Here is a 21353-nt window from a genome sequence, read left to right as displayed (position 1 = left end):
TGTATTGTTATCAAACGCAGAAATAAAAAGTGAAGCCCCAGCCCAACAGATACTTTCTTCTTTATCAATTAGAATACCCTAATAACCTAATATGGTGCAATATGAACATGATAATTCAATTTGGTTATGCAAAGTCGATTTCAATTACCGGTACGTGACACGCATATACCTTGAACCATATATGATTTACATTGACATCTGATCGTTATAGACTGTTGTTTGGAATGAATGTGGTTCATCAGGGGTTCCTTCGTTCGCTTCATAGTAAGAGCTCAGAATAAACAGCTTACAATAATTTCAAAGACTGATTTATAAAAGGAAAGCTCCCACTGCTAGACCCACAGATATATCTATCTATCTATCTATCTATCTATATATATATATATATATATATATATATATATATATATATATATATATATATATATATATATATATAGAGAGAGAGAGAGAGAGAGAGAGAGAGAGAGAGAGAGAGAGAGAGTGTTAGATAGATAGATAGATAAAGGCGAATATCAGATTGCCTGAATATATTTTGAAGAAAATAAGGGTGGTCCCAAAACTGCCGTTAATCTCCTAAATGATTGGATTGTTAAGGGTGTACTTTAAAAACAAAATGGTGTTTTGTTTTAATGCATTAGATAAATTTATCAAATTTGCTCGAAATATGCGATATGTGTTTTTGGAGACATATATGTTTTATGCTATTATAGAGTCATAATCGTAACATACTCATACATGCGTCAACTGATGATCCTAGAGTTGGAACTCAAAATTCCAGGTCTAGCTCATTAGCATTCAAATTCCAATTCCAGTTACACGAACACGCACAGGAATAAATAAAACAAATGTCAAACTAAATAAAAAATACAGGAATAAATAAAATAGATTCAGAAATAATTGTAACAAAAATAAAAAAAATAGGATTGAAGCGATCATAGTTTCCGATCCTGGTAGAATATACAATTAAATACAAGTCCTTGACGGACTACTTGATTAGAGATGTAGTTCTCGTCTATATGACGATGCCGACAGTGTTTCTGCTGAAACAAAATCGAACTACACTATTGGATACCAATGCTGCTCTGTATGCAATAATCGTACATTGATAAGACCGATAATTGCACTCGATCGCCTTGTTCCACCATCAGTCACCAATGCAACAATAGTTGCTAATACAATAACAGCACAACAACTGATACACACTGCACGTAAGAGTAATGTAGGAATACCTAGAAGTACAAGAACAGATGACATGTTTGCGATATTATGTGCGCTTGAGGAGTTAATAGCCGACATGGTGATGAACCAGAAATGTATTGCATATGCTATTGCTACAGAAGTTGAGTATTGTCGAGAACGAGCACAGCAATATCATTTACATTAATTTAAATTTCAAAACCAATGTTGCATATTAGGAATTCGAGAGCCAAATATCCCACGAAAACATAAAAACCAGGCAAAGACGCATGACTATTAGCAAATATGATTCCTAGAATCACGTCGATTTTACCCTTATACACTCTGGAGTTAAATCACATATTATCCTTATTACGCATTTAGTTATCTCACTTTGTCGTGACAATGATGGGTTGTAAACCAGCACGCAAGTTCAACATATGGGTCAGGAGTTGATACATGAATATACGAATGACTTACAACTATATGTTTTAAGTCACGCGAGTGACTTTTTGTGCATCAAAACAGAAATAATGAGGAGGAGCAGAATACAGAATAAATTATGACATTTATCGTAACTAAGACGACCGACCAACTCCTTGTCACGTTCTTGTCCCCACCAATGATGAACTAGGAGAACTTATAAATCTGTTCTTGAAAGGTCGCTGAGACATTATTGACTACTAATAAAATGTTATAGCTAGATTGCAGCGAATAGTCTCTCTCAATACATTTAGCTGATACTTATCTCGCATCAGAGTGAGACTTTGGGCGTGATAATCGCAGATAAGACAAAAATGCAAATAATTAATGGAGTTATGGTTCTAAAATAAGTCACAGGAAACAGTGAGAAACATCAAGCTTTGTAAAATTAAACAAACATTTCCTTTACCTAAAATGCAAAGTGAGAAATATAAAAGGAAATTGCGGTATTGCGAATTGAAATCCCAAATAATCCTAGAATTACTAACACGCGTCATAAATATTAAAGTTGTGAATAGACTTTAGCAGTATTCCAAAATGAAATATAACGCTAGTAATGTTGGCATCTTGTACCCACGTAGGAGTGATGTACCAATAGTATGTTTGGGATTACAATAATACAACCGAACGATATATCCTTATTTGAACTTTTAATAAAAAATCAAGTCCCTTTTTGAAATAATAATATATTGCTGAACTGTCAATTTCAAGAGAAGTATAACTTGAATTAAATACTTTGAATAAAACTTTTTCGTCAAAATTGAAATTATTAACACATCAGTAATTCGGTTTCGAGATCGTATAACTATAATAAATACTATTACCAATGGACAAGATTGTATAGTCCTCTGCAAGAGCTCAGGTCACAAATATAAATTAGGTTCCCATTGTTTACAAGATAAAATCTTAATTACATTTAGAAAGTCTATTAATACAATCTTAATAAAGAACACGATGAACACCATGTCCTTGATTCACGCCAATATAATATTCCTAATAGCGAACCCATAGTCTTGTCATACGTTAATTTCGTTTTTCGCTTCGTACAGTGTAGACTAGTTTTAGGAGCCTCACAATCCTTTATCGACTTGCCTTTATAATTAGAAACACAACTGAGGAGATTACTTTCTGTATCTAAAAGAAGTTTATCTGGCAACATATTCAATGGTTCAGGGTCCGTAATTCCAGAAGCTAGTCGAAAGGGACTAAATCCTGAGTCCCTAACAGTAAACAACAGTAAGTGAACAACTTCACCCCACTCTGTTCTATCGCAAAATAATAAGACCGAATCTTAGTTTTCAAAGTTACATGAAATCTTTCTAAAGTCCAGTGCTTTTTAGAATGAGAGGCATATGTCAAATTGTTGGATGCCCAATTCATGCATAACTTGCTTGAAAAGTACAGACATAAGGTTTGACCCGTAATTAACGTGTACAGATTTAAGAAGGCCAAATAGTGGACAATACAAATTTATCAGAGTTTATAGTATTGTTCTAGATTTAATATTCATCAAATTAATTGATACTCAAAATCTTATAAATGCACAGACTCAGGTCAACAAATATTGGTTTATTGATATGTTCATCGGTAAATGACAGAAACGCTCTACATTTATTCGGCTAAATGTTTCGCCAAATGCAGGAACAGGCTGTAGATCAGAAGTTTGATCTAACGGTTTGTTTTTCAACCATGTAATAATTATGACAAGATCTAGAACTTTTATAACATCACTTTTATTTTTGTACATACGAGATTCAAGATAGTGTGATAAGTTGTATTGATCCCTATCTGATTATCCAAAGGAGCGTCCTATCTACATAATGTTTGAGCTACATTATGGTAGCTAACTCTCACCCATAACCAACAGCTACCTCACTGGATGGTTTGGTCTCATACGAATTCTCATAATAATCTGAGTATCTTCTGTGTCCCTTCAAATAATAACAGAGATTCGATTGGTAGAATAACCAAGAGTGATATAGACATTAGTCGTTGATAATTCTCTATAATAAAACTGGGATATGTTTAACCCAACAAATGCATTATTTTCAACATATGACCGTGACGTTCACCTCTTAGAACTAAATACAGTTTGAGTAGGTCTGTGTTGATTCTTTGTTATTTCTCAATTGATAGCAATAAGAAATAACGTGCCATTTCTTCTTGCAATAGATACACAGATGATCAGACAAGGATTTCTGATCAAAGTTTTTAGAAACTTGATTTCTAAAATATGTGACAGGTTGAGATGTGGAAGAGCTCGTAGTAAACTCAACTGATATATATTTACCAGGCGACTGCTTAGTGGAAGTCTTTCTGACAAAATAATACTACCTCGCGATTCCCTCCTATTTCGAAATTGGTCTTATCCTGTCTTTTTTAAATAGACAAAGGACATTAACTCTTACCCATTACCTCCCCTTGATACCACCAGATGTCGCAAGTTTCTAGTTGAGATATATACTAACGAGAATACTCACATGGCGGGGTGGTTGTGAGGTGGGGGTCTTGAAAGTAATATGATACGGTAAGTATTGTCGGTTAAACACAGTTTACTTTTTAAAAAATTCTTTCTCCTTCGAATACGCCCACTAATCACATTATCTTAGGATAATAATTGATGGGAGGAGATGATGCTAATCTTCCGACCTCTACCTTGGTTATCATTATGGCGAAGAATAGCTGGATTCCTCATGTGAAAGATAATCAGTTCTCCTAATTACACATCCAACACACCCTGGGATTCCGAGAATTGAGATTGTTATACACAGTTGAGAAGATGAAGTTGAAATCCTCTTACCTACAAAAGTTTGACCGGCGAATATAGCGAAGAAAAACAGGTTGTGTTCAATGATCTGGTTCGGTCTTGTTGCCGTCTCTGCTGCTGCCACCGTTCGTACCAGACTCAACGTCTCTTTTCTGCGATAATAAGCTCCTTCAGTAGGTTGACTCTGCATGCCAGGAAACTGTTTCTAAGATATCTCGGATCTAGCTTTTTAATCCAATTGCGATGCTCGCGGTGATGACTTTAATATCATGAACAGTAATCTATAGAAGGTGACTCTGATCTTGGGAGATCTCAGAGCATGCCGAGCATACAACTCATTTCAGCAAAAATGTCTTCTTTTCTAGCCTTCACCTGTATGGAGAGGCGTTTTCGTGTGGCACGACATGTCTCTGTGCAATTCAAGTAGTATTTGAGAATATGAACAGGATCTTGCATGGATCTTGCATGGCTGATGATCTCAACTTATCTATGAAAGAGAAGGAGCGAATGACGAATCGTTGATTACCGACCAACGGTAACCGATTTTAGATACAAAGCCTTATTGTGTAAGTAGGATCATCCGATCTGAACGTTTAGAGATTTTAGACAATTGAGATCAAAACTGCCTAAAATATATGAAAGGTTTTTATTATGCCGAACGTCATATCTGCCATGATGCCAGTAAGTATATGATATCATACAGCGATAGTTTTGACAGTTATGGGGGCCAATTGTTTCTCCTCATAGGTCCAGATAAAAAGATCTACTAGTTGAGGAATTGAAGCCGTCATTGAGATGAAGCGATGGAGATGGTACCATTCCCTACACACGCGTCTCGTAAGCCTTAACTGTGGAGTGCCTTCTTGTCCTTCATAACCTGTCCACAATCGAGATTGTTTGTCTGACAAGGCTGTCCTGGGAAGAACCAAGAGTGCAAAAAAAGACTGTCCGGACATGGATGGAACACCCACGACCGTGGTTTCATACGGAGGATCAGGTTGGCTGGGATCTTCATATGTAGATTTAACGCTAGATCGAGTGGATCGGTGACCAAGGACTTGTCCCTCCCATGAAACGCGATCAGAAACACCTGGCACTTCCGTCCCCGTAACTTCTGGATTATTGCTTTTATCAGCACCTGGGTGGGTAGGTAAAGGCCTAAGGTCCCTCTAAACAGATTGACAACGCATTCACAGTCCAAGCTTAAGGGTCTGTAAATGGAGATGTGCACGTGGATAAATTGCGATTTCACTTCGTTGGAAAAAGGCATATTATCGGGCGTACCGAAAGAGCTCCGAGTGAAGACTGATGCGTTGAGAGTCCATTCACTGTGTAGGACTTGACCACTTCTAATAGGCTGTCTTAAAAACAACCCGTCCACCGAGAATGTGTTTGACTTGTACGTTGATATGGAATTTGTCGCACAAAGAAACTGCGAAATCAGGACACGGTGGTTATGTGAGTTTGTGAACACTTATTTCTTTAGGTAATAGGGCACCATACCGAGTTGTCGAACATAATCTGAACTGATTCGCCCGAGAATAGATCTTTCCAGAAGTGAAAACCCTTGACCACATTCCTCGAAGCGGTTGATGTCCAGAGGATATTTCCATGGTTCCCACGTGCGGCAGACTGGTAGTGAAGTCAAACAACAGGTGGGAAACACATAAGTGTACATGGATCGGCTCATAATGTTATTAACGCTTAGGGCTTCTCCACTAGGATTCCCATGATCAGCAAACCTACGTTGCGCCATTTATGCTGAAACTATCATATCTTATGCTTAAACATGATGCCTTGATCTAGGGGACTTGAAAATATGCGCAACTGTGGAAGCAATTACATTTGTTGCGGGCGCACAAAATAGACCGAGCGGGACCAGTTCAGCTACCGCATTGAAAATGGGATGAGATGCAGAAACTCTCTTGCTGAAATCCATGTCTTTTTTGAAACAGACTCTACGTGTTCCACGATTCTGGCGGATCAAATACGAGGAATCTGTAGTAGATTCCGTTTGGTTAAGCACTCCATATCCGGATGGACAAAGATCTGGGATGGACGAAGGTCTGGCTTTCCATAATTGTCTAAAAAGATGATCGTTCCTGCCTTTGAGTAGGATATAAGTAACCATTTGATTCTGGAGCATGTTGTACTTGACATCGACTGAAATAGGGAGCTGACGCAATACATAACACGAAGAAAAGGCGAGGGGCTGATGTTGAGGCTAAATGGAAGAACTGTGAATTGATAAGCATAGTCACTGTAAGCCAAACGGAGAATCTATTGGGAGACTAAGTGGATAGGGACATGAAAGTGTGCATCTATCAGATCAATACTGACGGCATACTCCTTCCGTTAGACAGAGAGGCGGATAGACTTCGCCGTCTCCATGTTGAATTGGTTGAGCGGACACCAGTCGATGGAGGGTCCCAACCTGTTGTTTGCTTTCCGAGAAAAAAAAAGTCATTAGAAAAACACCGGGAATATGGCCTTTTCACTCGTTGCACCGATCTTTTGATAAGCAACCGTATCTCTTGTAGAGAAAGACATCCGTTTCCTGATAGATCTTGTGTTGATGAACAAAACCCGAATGACCTTGTCATCCCCTCTTCCATTCTTTTGCATGGAATAGGGAGAACCAGTGATCTTAACGCCTCTATAATTGCTTCCTAGGGATCTATCATGGTAAACATGTGACTGAGAAGATTATCTGTCCTAAAGCCGCTTAACACACCTTCACACTGACGGAAGATGAGGATTGCAAACGAATTTTTAGTGGGATGAAGTGCGAGGTGGAAAAGCAGTTCTTTAGCTTCCTTCCTCCTAACTTCCTCTATATTCTTGCAAAGCAACAGTAATCCGGAATTTTGGAGAAACGTGGTTCGCACACATGCACCACGTTGTATCAAGAGTAGATTGGCCGAACCCGTCCAAGTATTTGTCATGCAATGGTGAGTAGCCGTATTCATTAAACCTAGCAATCATGACCCTCTCATCTCAAGCGTAGCTATTGCCGGGTGTCTGCAGCAACATCGCGAACCAGATGTGATTGGTATGGGGCAGATAGTTCGCCCTATAAAACAGACGGCGTACATAGGAAAAGCCACTTGATTCGTGTCAAGTGCCGGGAAACCACTTCTGTCCCTCTGTTTCTTCTCATCGAGATCTACAGATTATTTTTAGCAGTGGTAAGGTGGAGGGGGTGGGGCATTCTGAGGTAGGCAAAACCCTATAAATATCTCAGTCCGACTCAAGGTTGGCTCTGAGTAAGACGTGAAAGATGGTGGATCTGAAGGAGTTCCGTCGCACTCCTTGTCTATTTGTGACAAGGCTCAATAAACTTCTATGAAATTATGTATCTTAATCAAGAATTAAAAATTATATACTCCGGCCAGAACGTTTGACACCATAAATTATATTAATAAAGTGTTCATGGACCACAAATGAGATGGAAAATGCATTAAACTGTTTGTGGTTGCTCCTTATAAAATGGAAACTATTACCCGTTTGAAAACAAAAAGTACCCACTCGTTTGATTTTAACTGGATATGACGGGTCTTTGCTTAAAGGATATAATCATTGCTGGAAGCGGTATTCAAATTCGAAATCAAGGACACAATATGAACAGTGTAGGAATACCTCCTTAACTTTCACCATCCTCACAAGTTTTACAAGATCTCATTTTTATAGTAATTGGACATCATGCATATTTTAATGATAATATGCAATAATTATCAAACACTTCCAACAATAGTTGTCATACATCTGTGTAGTATATTGCTTTTGGGTGGGAGTAAAACAGTCGACAAAATAAAAGTTCCGAAATACATGAACTGTCTATTATGTACATCCTCCGTCAAACCTGATGTACCATAAGTCACAGCATATCCAGCTGTTAGTCGATAAAGCAAAACCTCTTTCAGTATCTTCGGGAAGACAGTGATTGGTCAGAATTAAAATTTTCCTATAATGACCATACCATTTGCGAAGTAAGTATCAGGTAAATCAATCAATAAATGCAAGGCTTTTCTGTTCATAAAGATCTACTAGGCATAACACTAGCAAAAACGATTTTGGTACTCATCGAATAAACATTATAGGTATATTCTGATTATAGTTATAGAGAGGCATACACAAAAACCATTAACAACGTCTTAGGTTATATTGCTTCCAGCTTCAAACGGATCAAATCCAACACCAAAACACAGCCAAAAGACAGTATGCCTATATTCAGAACCGACTCATGACACGGCGTATATTTACAATATTTTTCTGAATGCAGTCGTTAGAAAAATAGGTAGTAATTACCGATACCTTTTTTTGATGTGTATTACAATCAGCCTAAATTAAACAGAGAAAACAAAACTCAAAATATATATGTGACGCATCAAATGTTACAGCATCTACACAAATCTGCAGAAACTTTGTTTTTGATAACATATATTTAATATTGTATTTTCAGCTGTAGCTAAAATATTTATAACCATGACATATCAGCGGAGCACACAGCTTGTTGATAATACACATTCCCAAATATTGACCATAATTTGCACTAAACACATCCCCAAATATTGACAATAATTTGCACTAAACATTCGAAACTACTCATGATAAAACAAATATAGTCGTATTCACGAGGCAGACATAATGAAATAAGTTATTAAACACACTATTTAAACAGGTACGTATTTGAATTTAGAATCCATGTAATATATCCTCTCTTTTGGCAACCAAATAACTGATGAAGCATGACAAACACAAAATATTTTCAAAGACGCTTTTCGTCACAATCATTTTATTTTTTTCAATCCCAATCATTTATGAAACGTATAGTCTCTGATCTGTGAGGAATGTATGGATTATATCACACACACACACACACACACACACACACATATATATATATATATATATATATATATATATATATATATATATATATATATATATATATATATATATATATATATATATATATATATATATATCTTACCTGCAAATACTTGGACTTCACATAAACATATAAAGACATCATTATTGTTCCCGTTCTCTCTTTGGTTAGTTATCTTTATTGATTTGAATCGTGGAGTGTTTGAGATATCTACCGTGACTACTGAACTCTCTGGTATACCCAACTTTTTTAGTTCTTTGTAGTCATTGTTTTCCTGCATCCCGCTTATCACGTAACCTGCATTACGATCGGTGAAGCCTGAAAAAAGGAAACAAACATATCGTATAAAAAGGAAAGACGTTCAACCAATACTGCTTAACATATCCACGAAAATAACTGTCCGTCCAAGTCTCTCTCCGCTTTTTCAATATCTATGTCTGCTCGACATGTGTAATATTAGCTGCATAATAAAGAACATATAAAAAGGCTGGCATAATATGCTAAACGATTGCACTTCATAAAATGTATTCCATTAGATTACAAAATGATAATAGAGGTATGTCTAGCCACTAAATGTTATAATGCAAACTATGTGTGAATTATAGCAACACATGGATAACATAATTTAGTCAGCATAACCTGGACGTTACAATAAGTGTAACGTTACAACGATGTCAATCCACTCGTAATATCATAGCTCACGCTTAAAGAAAACATGCTGCTCGGGTGCACATCTTAAATCTAAAATGTCTGGACTATATCACCATTTCGCTTACTATCTACCACAAGTTTAAAACATGTTCAGATTTTATATTGTATTATTATCATAACCGCTTTCATTTGAACACTATTTGATTCCTCCAGGTACATATTTCTTCTTAACAGATCTCGCACATGAAAATGCATTTCCAAACGTCTTTGTGAGGATGCTAAATTTGTGTTTGAATCAAATACCGAATAAATAGTTGATTGAAAATCTAATTAGTACATAATTTAAAAAAAAAAAACGGGTAATGTAAGTATATGCTTTCAATCGTTTTCATCAATTATAGTTGTAGTAGGAAAAACAATCTGTGATTTAAATGTCAATGTGCTGTTCAACTTTAAATAGTAAGTATCGATTGAATCCTGTCATTCTGTGAACTTGATATATTGGTGCCTAACAGTTAGTATTGTATTTCAGCAATCCTAGATTATTTCATAATACTTATGTACCTTTAATCTTTGTTCAGTTCATGCATATACTATAACACAATAAACGAATTCTTAATTTTAGAGTGCCATACATCTAAATTAACAAAGTAAATGTAAAATCATTATCACCATAAAGATCTGAGGTTTCTCATGTACAAATATACCGACTCATCTACAATTATATAATGCAATGGGCATTATTACAGACAAGAACATGTAAGACATTTAAAGGGTGATTTATTCCATCTGTCTATATTCTGCGAGTGTAAATGTAATACACGCATGCATGTACACACAAACACACACACTATATATATATATATATATATATATATATATATATATATATATATATATATATATATATATATATATATATATATATATGCATGACTGAATGTATTTTATGTATGCACGGAAGTATGATATTTAAAATGTGATAGCTGATATAATCTTTGCCATATCTGGGTTATAGTCCTGTTGAATTTGTGTTATTCTTAGAACTATCCTGTGGCCATTTTCATGATTTTGTTTATGGTCTTGTCATATTAATATCATTTAAAAATTATTCACATAATAGAAAGAGAGTATATTTGCTTGTAACCACGGTATAACGTTTATATTTGAAAGAGCGGATGCAAATACACGCGTGTTTCACATACAAGAAGAAACATATACGAATATATGAATAAAGCCAACAAACAAACCCTAGAATGGCGCAAGATTCAACAAGTCTTTCTGTATAAGTACAATGGAATGCAAACTTGCAGCAAGATAAGCAGAGATTGTCACAAACATTGATAACGCAAATATAAAACGTTTTTCGCTTAGAAAGGTTTTCGTCATGGGAGGAAGCAACCTACAGCCAGAAAGCAATTACTAAGCAGAAATCCAAGAAAAAGTACAGAATCGTGTTTCCTTCAATAACACCGTGAATCTACAAACAAGATATTCTAAGTGAAATAAAGATAAAAGCATCGAAAACGAAGAACGAAAGTTGAAAGCATTGCAAAAATGGTCTTACAACTGGCAAACTACATGTCTAGTTGCGCTTTCGGAAGCTCAACATAAATGTATATAATCAATCAAACGCAAAGCAAAGATACAAACCCCCACCCCATTCAGTGCAGGGCGGGGGATGGGAGAAAGTGAAGAAGAGAGCCAAATTCCAAATTTTCGTTTCAAGTAATGATGTAGCGGGGACCCTTCTGATTTCATCTGTGGCCCCGACATTTGAAATTAAGCAACTGGCAACATGTTTTGGCCTGATTCAAGAATGGGGACAGAAGATTACAAATCAATGCCATGTACAAACTTTACTAAATAAAATGCTACGAGTAAGTTCCATATCGGTCCACCCCTGATTAAATTAAATCGATACTACATCTAATGACTGCTTTACAATTTGCCCGGAAAGAAATTTTTCAGAAAATTGTGACGACAGGAGTAAACTGGAAATCAGAAGGAAGTTAGGATGCCTAAGGAAAAATAGAATCAATCTCCTGACATGCAAGATATATAACATTTATTACGTTGGTTAAACTTCTTATTTCATGCAGTAAATGGATAAATACAAGATCCATATTGGAAAAACCATTAATACCCCAATGCAATCTTCTCTACGTTATAGCGATATAAATGTTCCACAACTCTTTATGTGTGTTATTAGTTGTAGTAGTAGTAATATTATTAATATTTCAACGCTTTTGTATATTTCTGGAATTATGCCAAATATACTAGTCAATACTGCGATAAACACGTTCTTAAGTTTGAGTTTTATATGCAGCTATGTTGCTTTTGAAAATGGGAGGTGGGGGCTTTGTAACTGACAATATGACCGCCAATATCCGTTTTGATGTTTCTATATCGATGATATCTTGAACTAATTCAGATCATACAGTTTTAAATTTATCATCCCTCTCCCAATATGTGTTTCCAAAGCAGCAAGGTTTTTTGGCAGTATCAACAAGGTGATCACTGAGTGAATATCAACAACGGCAAAATCTGTATACAGTCATGATAATACCAAATATTTCAGATTGTCAGCATTTAATGTTATTGTTCGATGTTTCCAGCGTGGTGAATTTCATGGTAATATAGACAAGATTTAATGTGGTCTCCTTGGGTTATCCAAAAGAGTTGGATTCAGAATCTCCCTTGAGTTTGTACTTAAAGGAGACTAGAAATCAAAATGTTCCTTTTACGGATGTAATTCTCTTCAGATTTTAATTCGACTGCAATGCTTATAAATTAAATATCGTAAGCGGGTAGGGATTATCTTGCGTGGAACATACCACGATTCCGTAAATTGCGGAGTTTTTCCGAGTTTTGATGAGACGACTGATCACGTGGTACCGTGACGCTATACTAGCCAGTCCTCGAATACAAACATAAACATTGGCGAGCGAGGCAGTCAGAAGACCACATTTGGGTTGCACATTCAAAAGTTGAATCTGCAATCTGATATAATAGTTTATGTACTGTATTGGTAAGCGCTAAAATAAATTTGTTAGGCACAGGCCCCGGGCTGGTGACTTAAATAAACTAAAGTCCTGAATGAAATTCCACAAGCCCGGACAGTTCATACCTGTCACCTCTCAAGCCGGGAGAAAAACCTTCCGATTGTGGGTATATTTCCTCATCTACCTCCCGATCTCGTAATATTTCTCACTTTTGCGCAGCGAAGTCCCGATTATTACATTATGTCTGTCAATTTTCATTTGTCAGAAGAAAAATAATCCCAACCCCAAACCATTTTTAAATATAACGTATGCAATCCACAGTCTAAACTACCACACTGCAGACATCGTAGCGATATGACTGAAAAATTGTTAAAGCTACGTTGAAAATTCAAATCACACGCACACACGTCTAAACCGGCACTGGACGAAATAATTAATATCATACAACAGTTTTTTTTCTTTCTTTTTTCTTCTTCAGTAAATAGAACGTGAAGATTAAACATTATTCAAGTAAATTTCAGATTTTTTAAACAACTACAACAGTACTATAGTATTAAAAAAATTAAAAGAAAAAATTAAAAGAATAAAATTGTCACCAATTAGCTTAAAAGAATGATCACTTTGAAATTTTCTCTGCAAACAAAATCGCATCTCAATTTCCGCCAAAGAAACTCGGCCAGTTAACACCTGACATTCCTCTACCGTATATGAAAAGTTTAATTATCATGATTAAATTACAAGGAATAAAACAAAATATACCATGCAGTATATGTGGCCCTAAAGAACAAATTCTGAATAAATATTTTATTCAGCAAACAGTGTTACATGCATTAAGACTTAAACCTAAGGAAATAAGGTGGGACATAAAACGTGAGAAAAACAGTTGCCACAAGTACGGTAACTTGGAACTGCAGATTTGTACTGTTAAAATTAAGTCCATGGCATCGTAAGTAACAACAAAATAGGCATCTTTATTTGGTAATCAATTGCTGGTGCTTACGCATACACACACTGTCGAACATGGTTTCTTTGAAGTATGTCCGAAGGGCAGTCCTTTTCACAAGATCAATACAAGGATAGGGATTATGTTCATTAGTCACACCGGCTTTATCATTTGCGTACTTAAATCAAAACTTTAGCTATTTTGCAATTTAGCCAGAACTGACCAGAATATGCAAAAGGGACTTGTCATTGGGGGAATAATAAGGCGTATCACAGGGAGAAAAGGCACGTCAAATGGGTGGTCGCACATTGGGGCAAGGGGGGGGGATCAATAGTCCCCCCCCCGTTCTATTGTCAGACAGTTAATGTGAAACTTTGACCTCTTTTTTTTAATCGCTGCTTTTTAAACTGCCCAAAGAATAGTTTTATATCAGTTCCAATTATTACAGATTACAGTTTATGCATACTACATGTATACAATGCATTTTTTTAAAAAATTTTTAATTTTTATAAGATTACTGAAAATTGTGTTTTCTCGAAACACGACCGGTTTAGAACCTTATTTTTAGCAATCAAATCTAAATTTCATCTAGGACGGTGGTGATTTGATTTAGATTGTGCCGTGTTAAGACATGTATGTCAACATCTTGAAAATATATTTACTCATTTCACCAGCACAATGTTTCCTCAGGCAAACAATTTTTGTTTCGACAAGCCTGACGGGCACCTCACTTTGAATACAGAATGGGCCGGAACTAAAACCAGAAGGGGCCCAGGGTGTCGGGCTATCAGATTTGTTTTTAGCACTGCTGTTTTTAGATAAAAGATGTGGATTGATTGTTGCATTTTGTGGTCACTTACTCGTCCTTCTGCCTGTTTTCGTAACTCACACATTTAACACTTTTCCCAGGATATAAAATGTCCAAAGGTATGTCTGGAACAGCGCCAACTTTTAGTCTAGGCTTAGCATTTGCGTATCTTTGAGCTGCTATTTTTTCATGATCCCTCTCGTAACATTCCTTTGAGAAATGTAACGAGCACATAGTGCTGTATGGTGTTGCTTTGAAATCGACTCGTTTGTAATAATGTACCCATTCTTTCATTATGCCTTTATCTTTCGGAAAAGAATTTTTTTTTTTATGTCAACAGGCTTTTCTTAATGTTCTATTACACCCGTAAGCAACGCAAAACGGTATTGTCTTTTACTCTGGCAACTCCCACTTGGGATGCTGGAGTCGCTACTATGACGTCACATCCCGAAAGTAACCGAATAGGCGCGGAAATTTTGCATACGAGGTCACGGAAATTCAGCTCCTAGAAGATAGGCCAATATTTAAATATTGGCATTACGGTCGCAGATGATACTTCAGAATAAGGTTTTCTGCTATAGTACTTTTATTATTATTCTATATTTCCATTGGTTTCTGGTCTCCTTTAACCGGTTCAATAGCTTTGTTAATTTATCATACAATTCTTTATGTTTTTGAATATTTAATCGGACCAACACCAGACGGCAAGCTGCCTCCCCCCAATTTCAACACCTCAGAGGCCGCATCAGTCACATTCACATTCCTAATTTCAGTCTTACCAAATTGATTTTGAAATAAGATACGTTGATTTCGATAAACATCGGTGAGGTCCATTAATTTGACTGAATCGTCCCTGGTGGAAGGTTTTGCCAATTCCATGGAGGTAATACCACCCTCTCCGTGTTGGCGTCTTGATCGTGTATAGATTTTTCCGTCGTATTTATAACTGGATTAAATTGACAGTTGTGTGTCTCATCGCTGTTTATGTTGGTAGCTTTGCTATCCACTTCGGTTTGTGTTGAGGCGCTTGAGCCTTGCCGACATTTATGATAACTTCAAGTGGCCCTGAGAACCAATATGAATCAAAATGAAACATCTGATTGAGTATGCGACTCAGTGAGTACCAGGACGTTCACAGGGACTTACACTGATTGTTTCTATTTTACGTGTATGTAGCGACACTGGTAATTCATAAAATATGTGCTTAGTCATCGCCGAGCCAAATCATGCAACTCAAAATTCGAGTGTTATTTTATTTTCGTTACTCGCATTTCTAGGTCAAGTTTTAGATGGCTGGCAACTTGTTATTGTATAAATCGTTGTCCCCGCATATATTGTATTTTGTGGCCGTATTTTGTATCGTGGTAGTAAAGTGGGCCACTATACGTACAATGGAAATTAGCATTACGGAGACCCCTGGGCGAATATACGTACAATGGAAATTTAAATCGTGGGTTAATATACGTACAAGGGGAATTAACATGGGAAAAAATTGTGGGCCGATATACGTACAAGGGGAATTTAACATGGGGAATAGAGTTTGGGGGTTGTTTAGGGACAAAGGGGAATTGAATCTGGGATTTTTTTTAAAAAAAAATTTTTTTAAAAAGGGGTAGGCAATGGAAAGGCTATCTCTTTTCGAGAAATATGGCTGGCCCTGAAAAGGGCCTTTGGGTTTATGTTAATGTATTCATTAACATAAATGGTACCGCATTGGTCTTCTTCTTGTCTTTAGGCTACGTCTCACTGTTGGTCCGTAAATCAGCACTCTTTTCAGGCATCCTTGTCTTTCAACGTAGATCCTACGTATCCACAGGCTGGTGTATGTCCTGTGGACAACGGTCCACTTGGATCGGACATACATGAGCATGTCCGTCCGGAACATCATGGAAGACACAAGCGTAGAAGATTGCACATCGGTCCACATCTTGAAGCGACGAGAACAAGTGAATCAATGCAGTGAACTGCGCTTATTTATAGGTACAGGAAGGATTGAAACGGATTGAATTCATTCACCAATCCGAACACGCGTTACAAAATTCAGTCAGCTCGCATCCAATCCGAAGAGAGCAGTCTGTGACGTCACGTGGTCTATATAGATTCGTTAGCGCTTGTGTGCAGTCAATCTATGCGACAGTGATTCAACATGACGGAAACTCAGAAAACGATCCATTGGGGTGCACCAGCAGGGGAGACTGCCCAAGGGAACCCGGACTTACTTTCAGAAGAGGTACATTGGGATTTTGTGGATTTTCTTACCTCGCAAGAATTTGTTCCGGAACCTTCGTTACCTTCTTCATTACCGCAAGTGGAGAATTTTAGACAGAGACAGAAAGAAGAATTGGAGAAATTTATGCAACGACAAAAGGAAGCGGAACAAGCTTTTCTCCTACAGCAACATCAACAGCAACAAGAAGAGGTAAGAAAAAAACAACAGCAACAACAGCAAGAAGAAGTAGCAGCAAAGAAACAAGAGGGTGAAAATCAAACGGCTACGGTACTGTTCGACATTTTAGCGGAGTTAAGAAGTCTGAAACAAATGTATCAGACTTCTTTATCACGACCGAAGAGAATACGACCTTCCCGAGCTAAACACGCCAACCCTGTGACTAAGCCTGTCCTACCACCCTTAGTGATTTCAGCCCAATCATCAGAAGTAGGCCTTGGCCGTGGCAAAGGCTTAAGGCAGTTAAAGTTGAATTGGTTAAACTCACCCCTACACCAAAATAAAAAGGCCCTTTTCAGGGCCACCCACATTTCTCGAAAAGAAATACAATTTCAATTTGTCAATAACTCAAAAATAAACCCCACCCATTTTACCCTTATAGTACGTGTCTGTGTATGAGTGCTTGAGTTTAGCTTCTTATTTTAAAATCAAAACTCAAAGACACTTACCTTATATCATTCATGTATTCTTTTATCCATTTTTTTACAATCCAATTCACAATTCACCACAGAACACTTTAATTAAAAGTTCATTGACTTCTTCTTTCTCCTTGTTTAGTCTCTCTGTTTTTTGAATTTCTTCACCGTTTTTTCCTCATTTTCTTACCTTCTTCTTTTCTTCTCCTGTTTCTTTGCTTCTTTTAAATAGAATTGTCTTCTTTCTTCCTCTTCTTCCTCTGAAGAATCCCTCTCTTCTTCTGAAGAATCCTTCTTTTCTTCTGACTCTTCTTGTTTCTTTTTTGGGCAATCTGGAGACCAATGTCCTTTTTCTTTACAATAATAACAGGTATCTTGACTTTTGTCTCTTTTAGTCCCTGTTTTTGTTCTTTTTTGACGGTCTGGACACTCGGAAGACCAATGCCCTTTCTTCTGACAGATATAGCAAGTATCTTGACTTTTATCTCGAAAGGAAGGAGAGTAGTCCGTCGGCTGGTCTGAAGAGAATTTTCTAATGACCCCTCGCAAAGCTCTGACGAAACGTTCCATCTGGGTAGTCTCTTCTATCGTTGTGCTCGGCTTGAGAGTGAAATGAATAGTGAAAGGACAAGACACACACCCTTTTTATATACGCTGGTTTGCCAAGACTATAAATTAGTCTGTGGTGTTTAAACTTGAGTCATTTGACGTTTTGCACTCAAGACGAAACGATCCCATTCATTCGAGAAGAAAGAAGAAGAAGAAAGTAAGAGGTAGAAACGTGATCTATCGCCTCGTACCAGGGCTGAAATCTTGGCACAAATTCATGCCAGTGATTTTGAAGAGGACATGAGTGAACCAGAATTTGAAACCTCTAAACCAAGTTCGTCACCCTTAGTCAACCCTGAAAAATACTATTCCATTCGAGAGACGGAAAAGCGCTCCTCTAGAAAATTTAGAACCACGGCTTACACCTACACGGTGAAGTTTAAAGATTTCAAGGCCGACGTACCCTTGGAGAAAGCAGAAGGGTTCATCACCGAGATGTGGGATTCTTTGCTCACCGCACTCAAGCGACAATGTCAACCCAAAGAAGACGATCGCTTGACACTATCCATAGATCACGACGGTTTGAAATCCCCTGTTTGGATCGAGTTTAGCAGACCTGCAGAACTAACCCCTTCCAAAATCATGGACAAGATTCAACACGTACAACAATCTAATGACCAGTTTGACATCACCGATGGTAAAGCCACATTGAAAATGGCTCACGTCTCTCTTCCTCAAGGGACAGGACGCAAAAAGATGTTATTGGTGAACGAGCTTCGCAGCATTAAGCGTAGTCTTGTCCAAATTCACAATCCTCATGACCAGATGTGTTTAGCCCGTGCCATCGTGGTGGGACGAACCTATGCCAACAAGAACGACACGACAGAATGGAAAAGAACCTGGAACACTATTCAACGATCCGATCGAGCCAAACAACGAAACGAAGCAGAACTCCTGTTGCAAAAAGCTGGCCTGTCCAAAGACACACCCTGTGGCATTCCTGAGATGCAAAAATTGCAAGATGCCCTAGCTCCACGCTACACCTTGAAAGTGCACCCTCAAGAAATGCGCGGGTCTCTGTTGTTTCGAGGCCAAGACTTTAAGGACGGAAAATACATTCATGTTTATCATCACGATGACCATTTCGATACCATTACCAGTATCACCGGATTCCTGGGATACAGATATTACTGTGAGAAATGTGACTATGGTTATAATACTCGAGAGCAACACAAGCATTGTGGATGGAAATGCCCAGGATGTTTGGCCTCTCCACCCTGTCTGAGCGAAGAACCAGTGCCTTGTTCGACTTGTCTGCGCACGTTTGTCAGCCCTACCTGTTACCAACAACATTTGAAAACACAAGGTTCACAGAAGAAATGTGCTTGTCAACTCCTGAGATTGTGCCCTACGTGTAGACAAGGCATACGTACCAACAATGCCAAGGCACACGTATGTCGAGGAAAGAAAAAATGTCACATTTGTCACCACATCGTGGACTTGGAACACGAATGTTACGTGCAAAAATACCAACCCCCACCAGAGAAAGAGGACGGTCACAAGAAGAAAGGCAATTTCATCTTTTTCGATTTCGAATGCATGCAAGAGACCGGCATTCACATTCCTAATTTCTGCGTGGCTCATCGAGCGTGCGAGAAGTGCATTCAAGAACCTATCTTCAGTCATTGCCCTCACTGCAGCAAGATTCCTGGAGGACGTGAAAAAATCTTTCGGGGACCGAACACGTTAGCCGATTTTGCCCGATGGGTCTTAGACCCCATCGACAAGACGTGGAGCCAAGAGGACATCGAACGTTACGGAGATTGTCATCGTCATGCCACGGTGATGGCTCACAATTTCTCCGGATACGATGCACAGTTTCTTTTGAGGTACTATACGGAACATGGCACCGAACGTCCTAAAGTGATTTTGAACGGAGCCAAAATCATTTTCATGCAAGTGGGACAAGTGCAGTTTAAAGATTCGATGAGTTACTTGGCCATGCCTTTGAGTCGAATGCCTAAAACGTTTGGAATGCCAGAAATGGCTAAAGGGTACTTTCCACACTTTTTCAATACGGAAGCCAATCAACATGCCGTTCTACCCCATTTGCCTGAGGCTCACTATTACGATCCCGACAACATGCGTACCGAACAACGAGAAGCTCTCTACGCTTGGTACCAGGCTCATGCCTCTGACCCCTTCGACTTTCAGGAAGAAATGTTAAAGTATTGTCGTTCCGACGTGGACATTTTACGGCGTTGATGTGGAAAATTTCGAGAACTGTTCATGGAACACGGAGGGGTCGATCCTTTGAAAGAAGCTTGCACCATTGCCAAAGCGTGTTCCTTAGTGTACCGCCAACGATTCATGCCTGAAAACACCGTGGCTGTCATCAGTCCTCAAACGACCCACTATGTCAAGCGTCAATACTTGGTCAAAGCCCTACGTTGGTTACATTACTTGTGCGACAAGGAAGACAAATGGATTCAGCATGCCCGCAACGGAGGAGGCGAAAAAACCATCGGAACGTATTCGGTAGATGGCTGGGACTTAGAAAACCCCAAGATCGTGTACGAGTTTAACGGTTGCTTATTTCACGGATGTCCCGTCTGCTACCCTGACCGTGACACTAAAAATCAGTTTTTGCAACGAACCATGGAAGACTTGTACCAGGACACTTGTCAGCGACGCCTAAAGTTAGAACAGCAAGGATACCAAGTGGTGGAAATGTGGGAACACGAGTACGATCACCGTTTGAAAACCGATCCCGAGTTTAAACGCCTCGTGGACAGTTACCAGTTCATGGACCCGCTGAACCCGAGGGATAGTTTGTACGGAGGAAGGACCAATACCACCTGTTTGCTGTACCAAGCCGACGAAGAGAAAGGAGAAGAAATCAAATACTTGGACGTGTGTTCGCTGTATCCCTACGTGTGCAAATATTGTCGCTTTCCTGTAGGGCACCCGCAATTGTTGACGGAACACATCGACCTGAAAAACATTCGACAATACGAAGGCTTGATCAAGTGTAAAGTTTTGCCTCCCACGAACCTATACCATCCCGTCTTACCTCACCATTGTCAAGGCAAACTGATGTTTCCCTTGTGCCGTACTTGTGCCGAAACGTGCAACCAGGACCAACCTTGCCATCACAGCCAGGAAGAACGTGCCTTGACGGGAACCTGGGTCAGCGTGGAATTGTTCAAAGCTCT

At 38.3% G+C, this 21353-nt stretch overlaps 1 protein-coding gene across 1 annotated transcript in view; it reads right to left on the bottom strand.

The window, feature by feature from the left end:
• The window catches only part of LOC149807737 (P-selectin-like), a 71843-nt gene that overhangs the window by 17840 nt on the left and 32650 nt on the right, over positions 1-21353 (bottom strand). Inside the window, exon 2 of the mRNA XM_089959722.1 lies at positions 9423-9638. Within this exon, the coding sequence (XP_089815848.1) occupies positions 9423-9600 (178 nt within the window). The 5' untranslated portion in view covers positions 9601-9638. The remainder of the gene's footprint in view (positions 1-9422; positions 9639-21353) is intronic.

Source organism: Sinohyriopsis cumingii, chromosome 1 (genome assembly GCF_028554795.1).
Source record: "Sinohyriopsis cumingii isolate HCF-2022 chromosome 1, ASM2855479v2, whole genome shotgun sequence".
Classification (NCBI taxonomy): domain Eukaryota; kingdom Metazoa; phylum Mollusca; class Bivalvia; order Unionida; family Unionidae; genus Sinohyriopsis; species Sinohyriopsis cumingii.
Note: the sequence above shows the minus strand (reverse complement) of the source record. Positions and strands in the feature narration are given on the sequence as shown.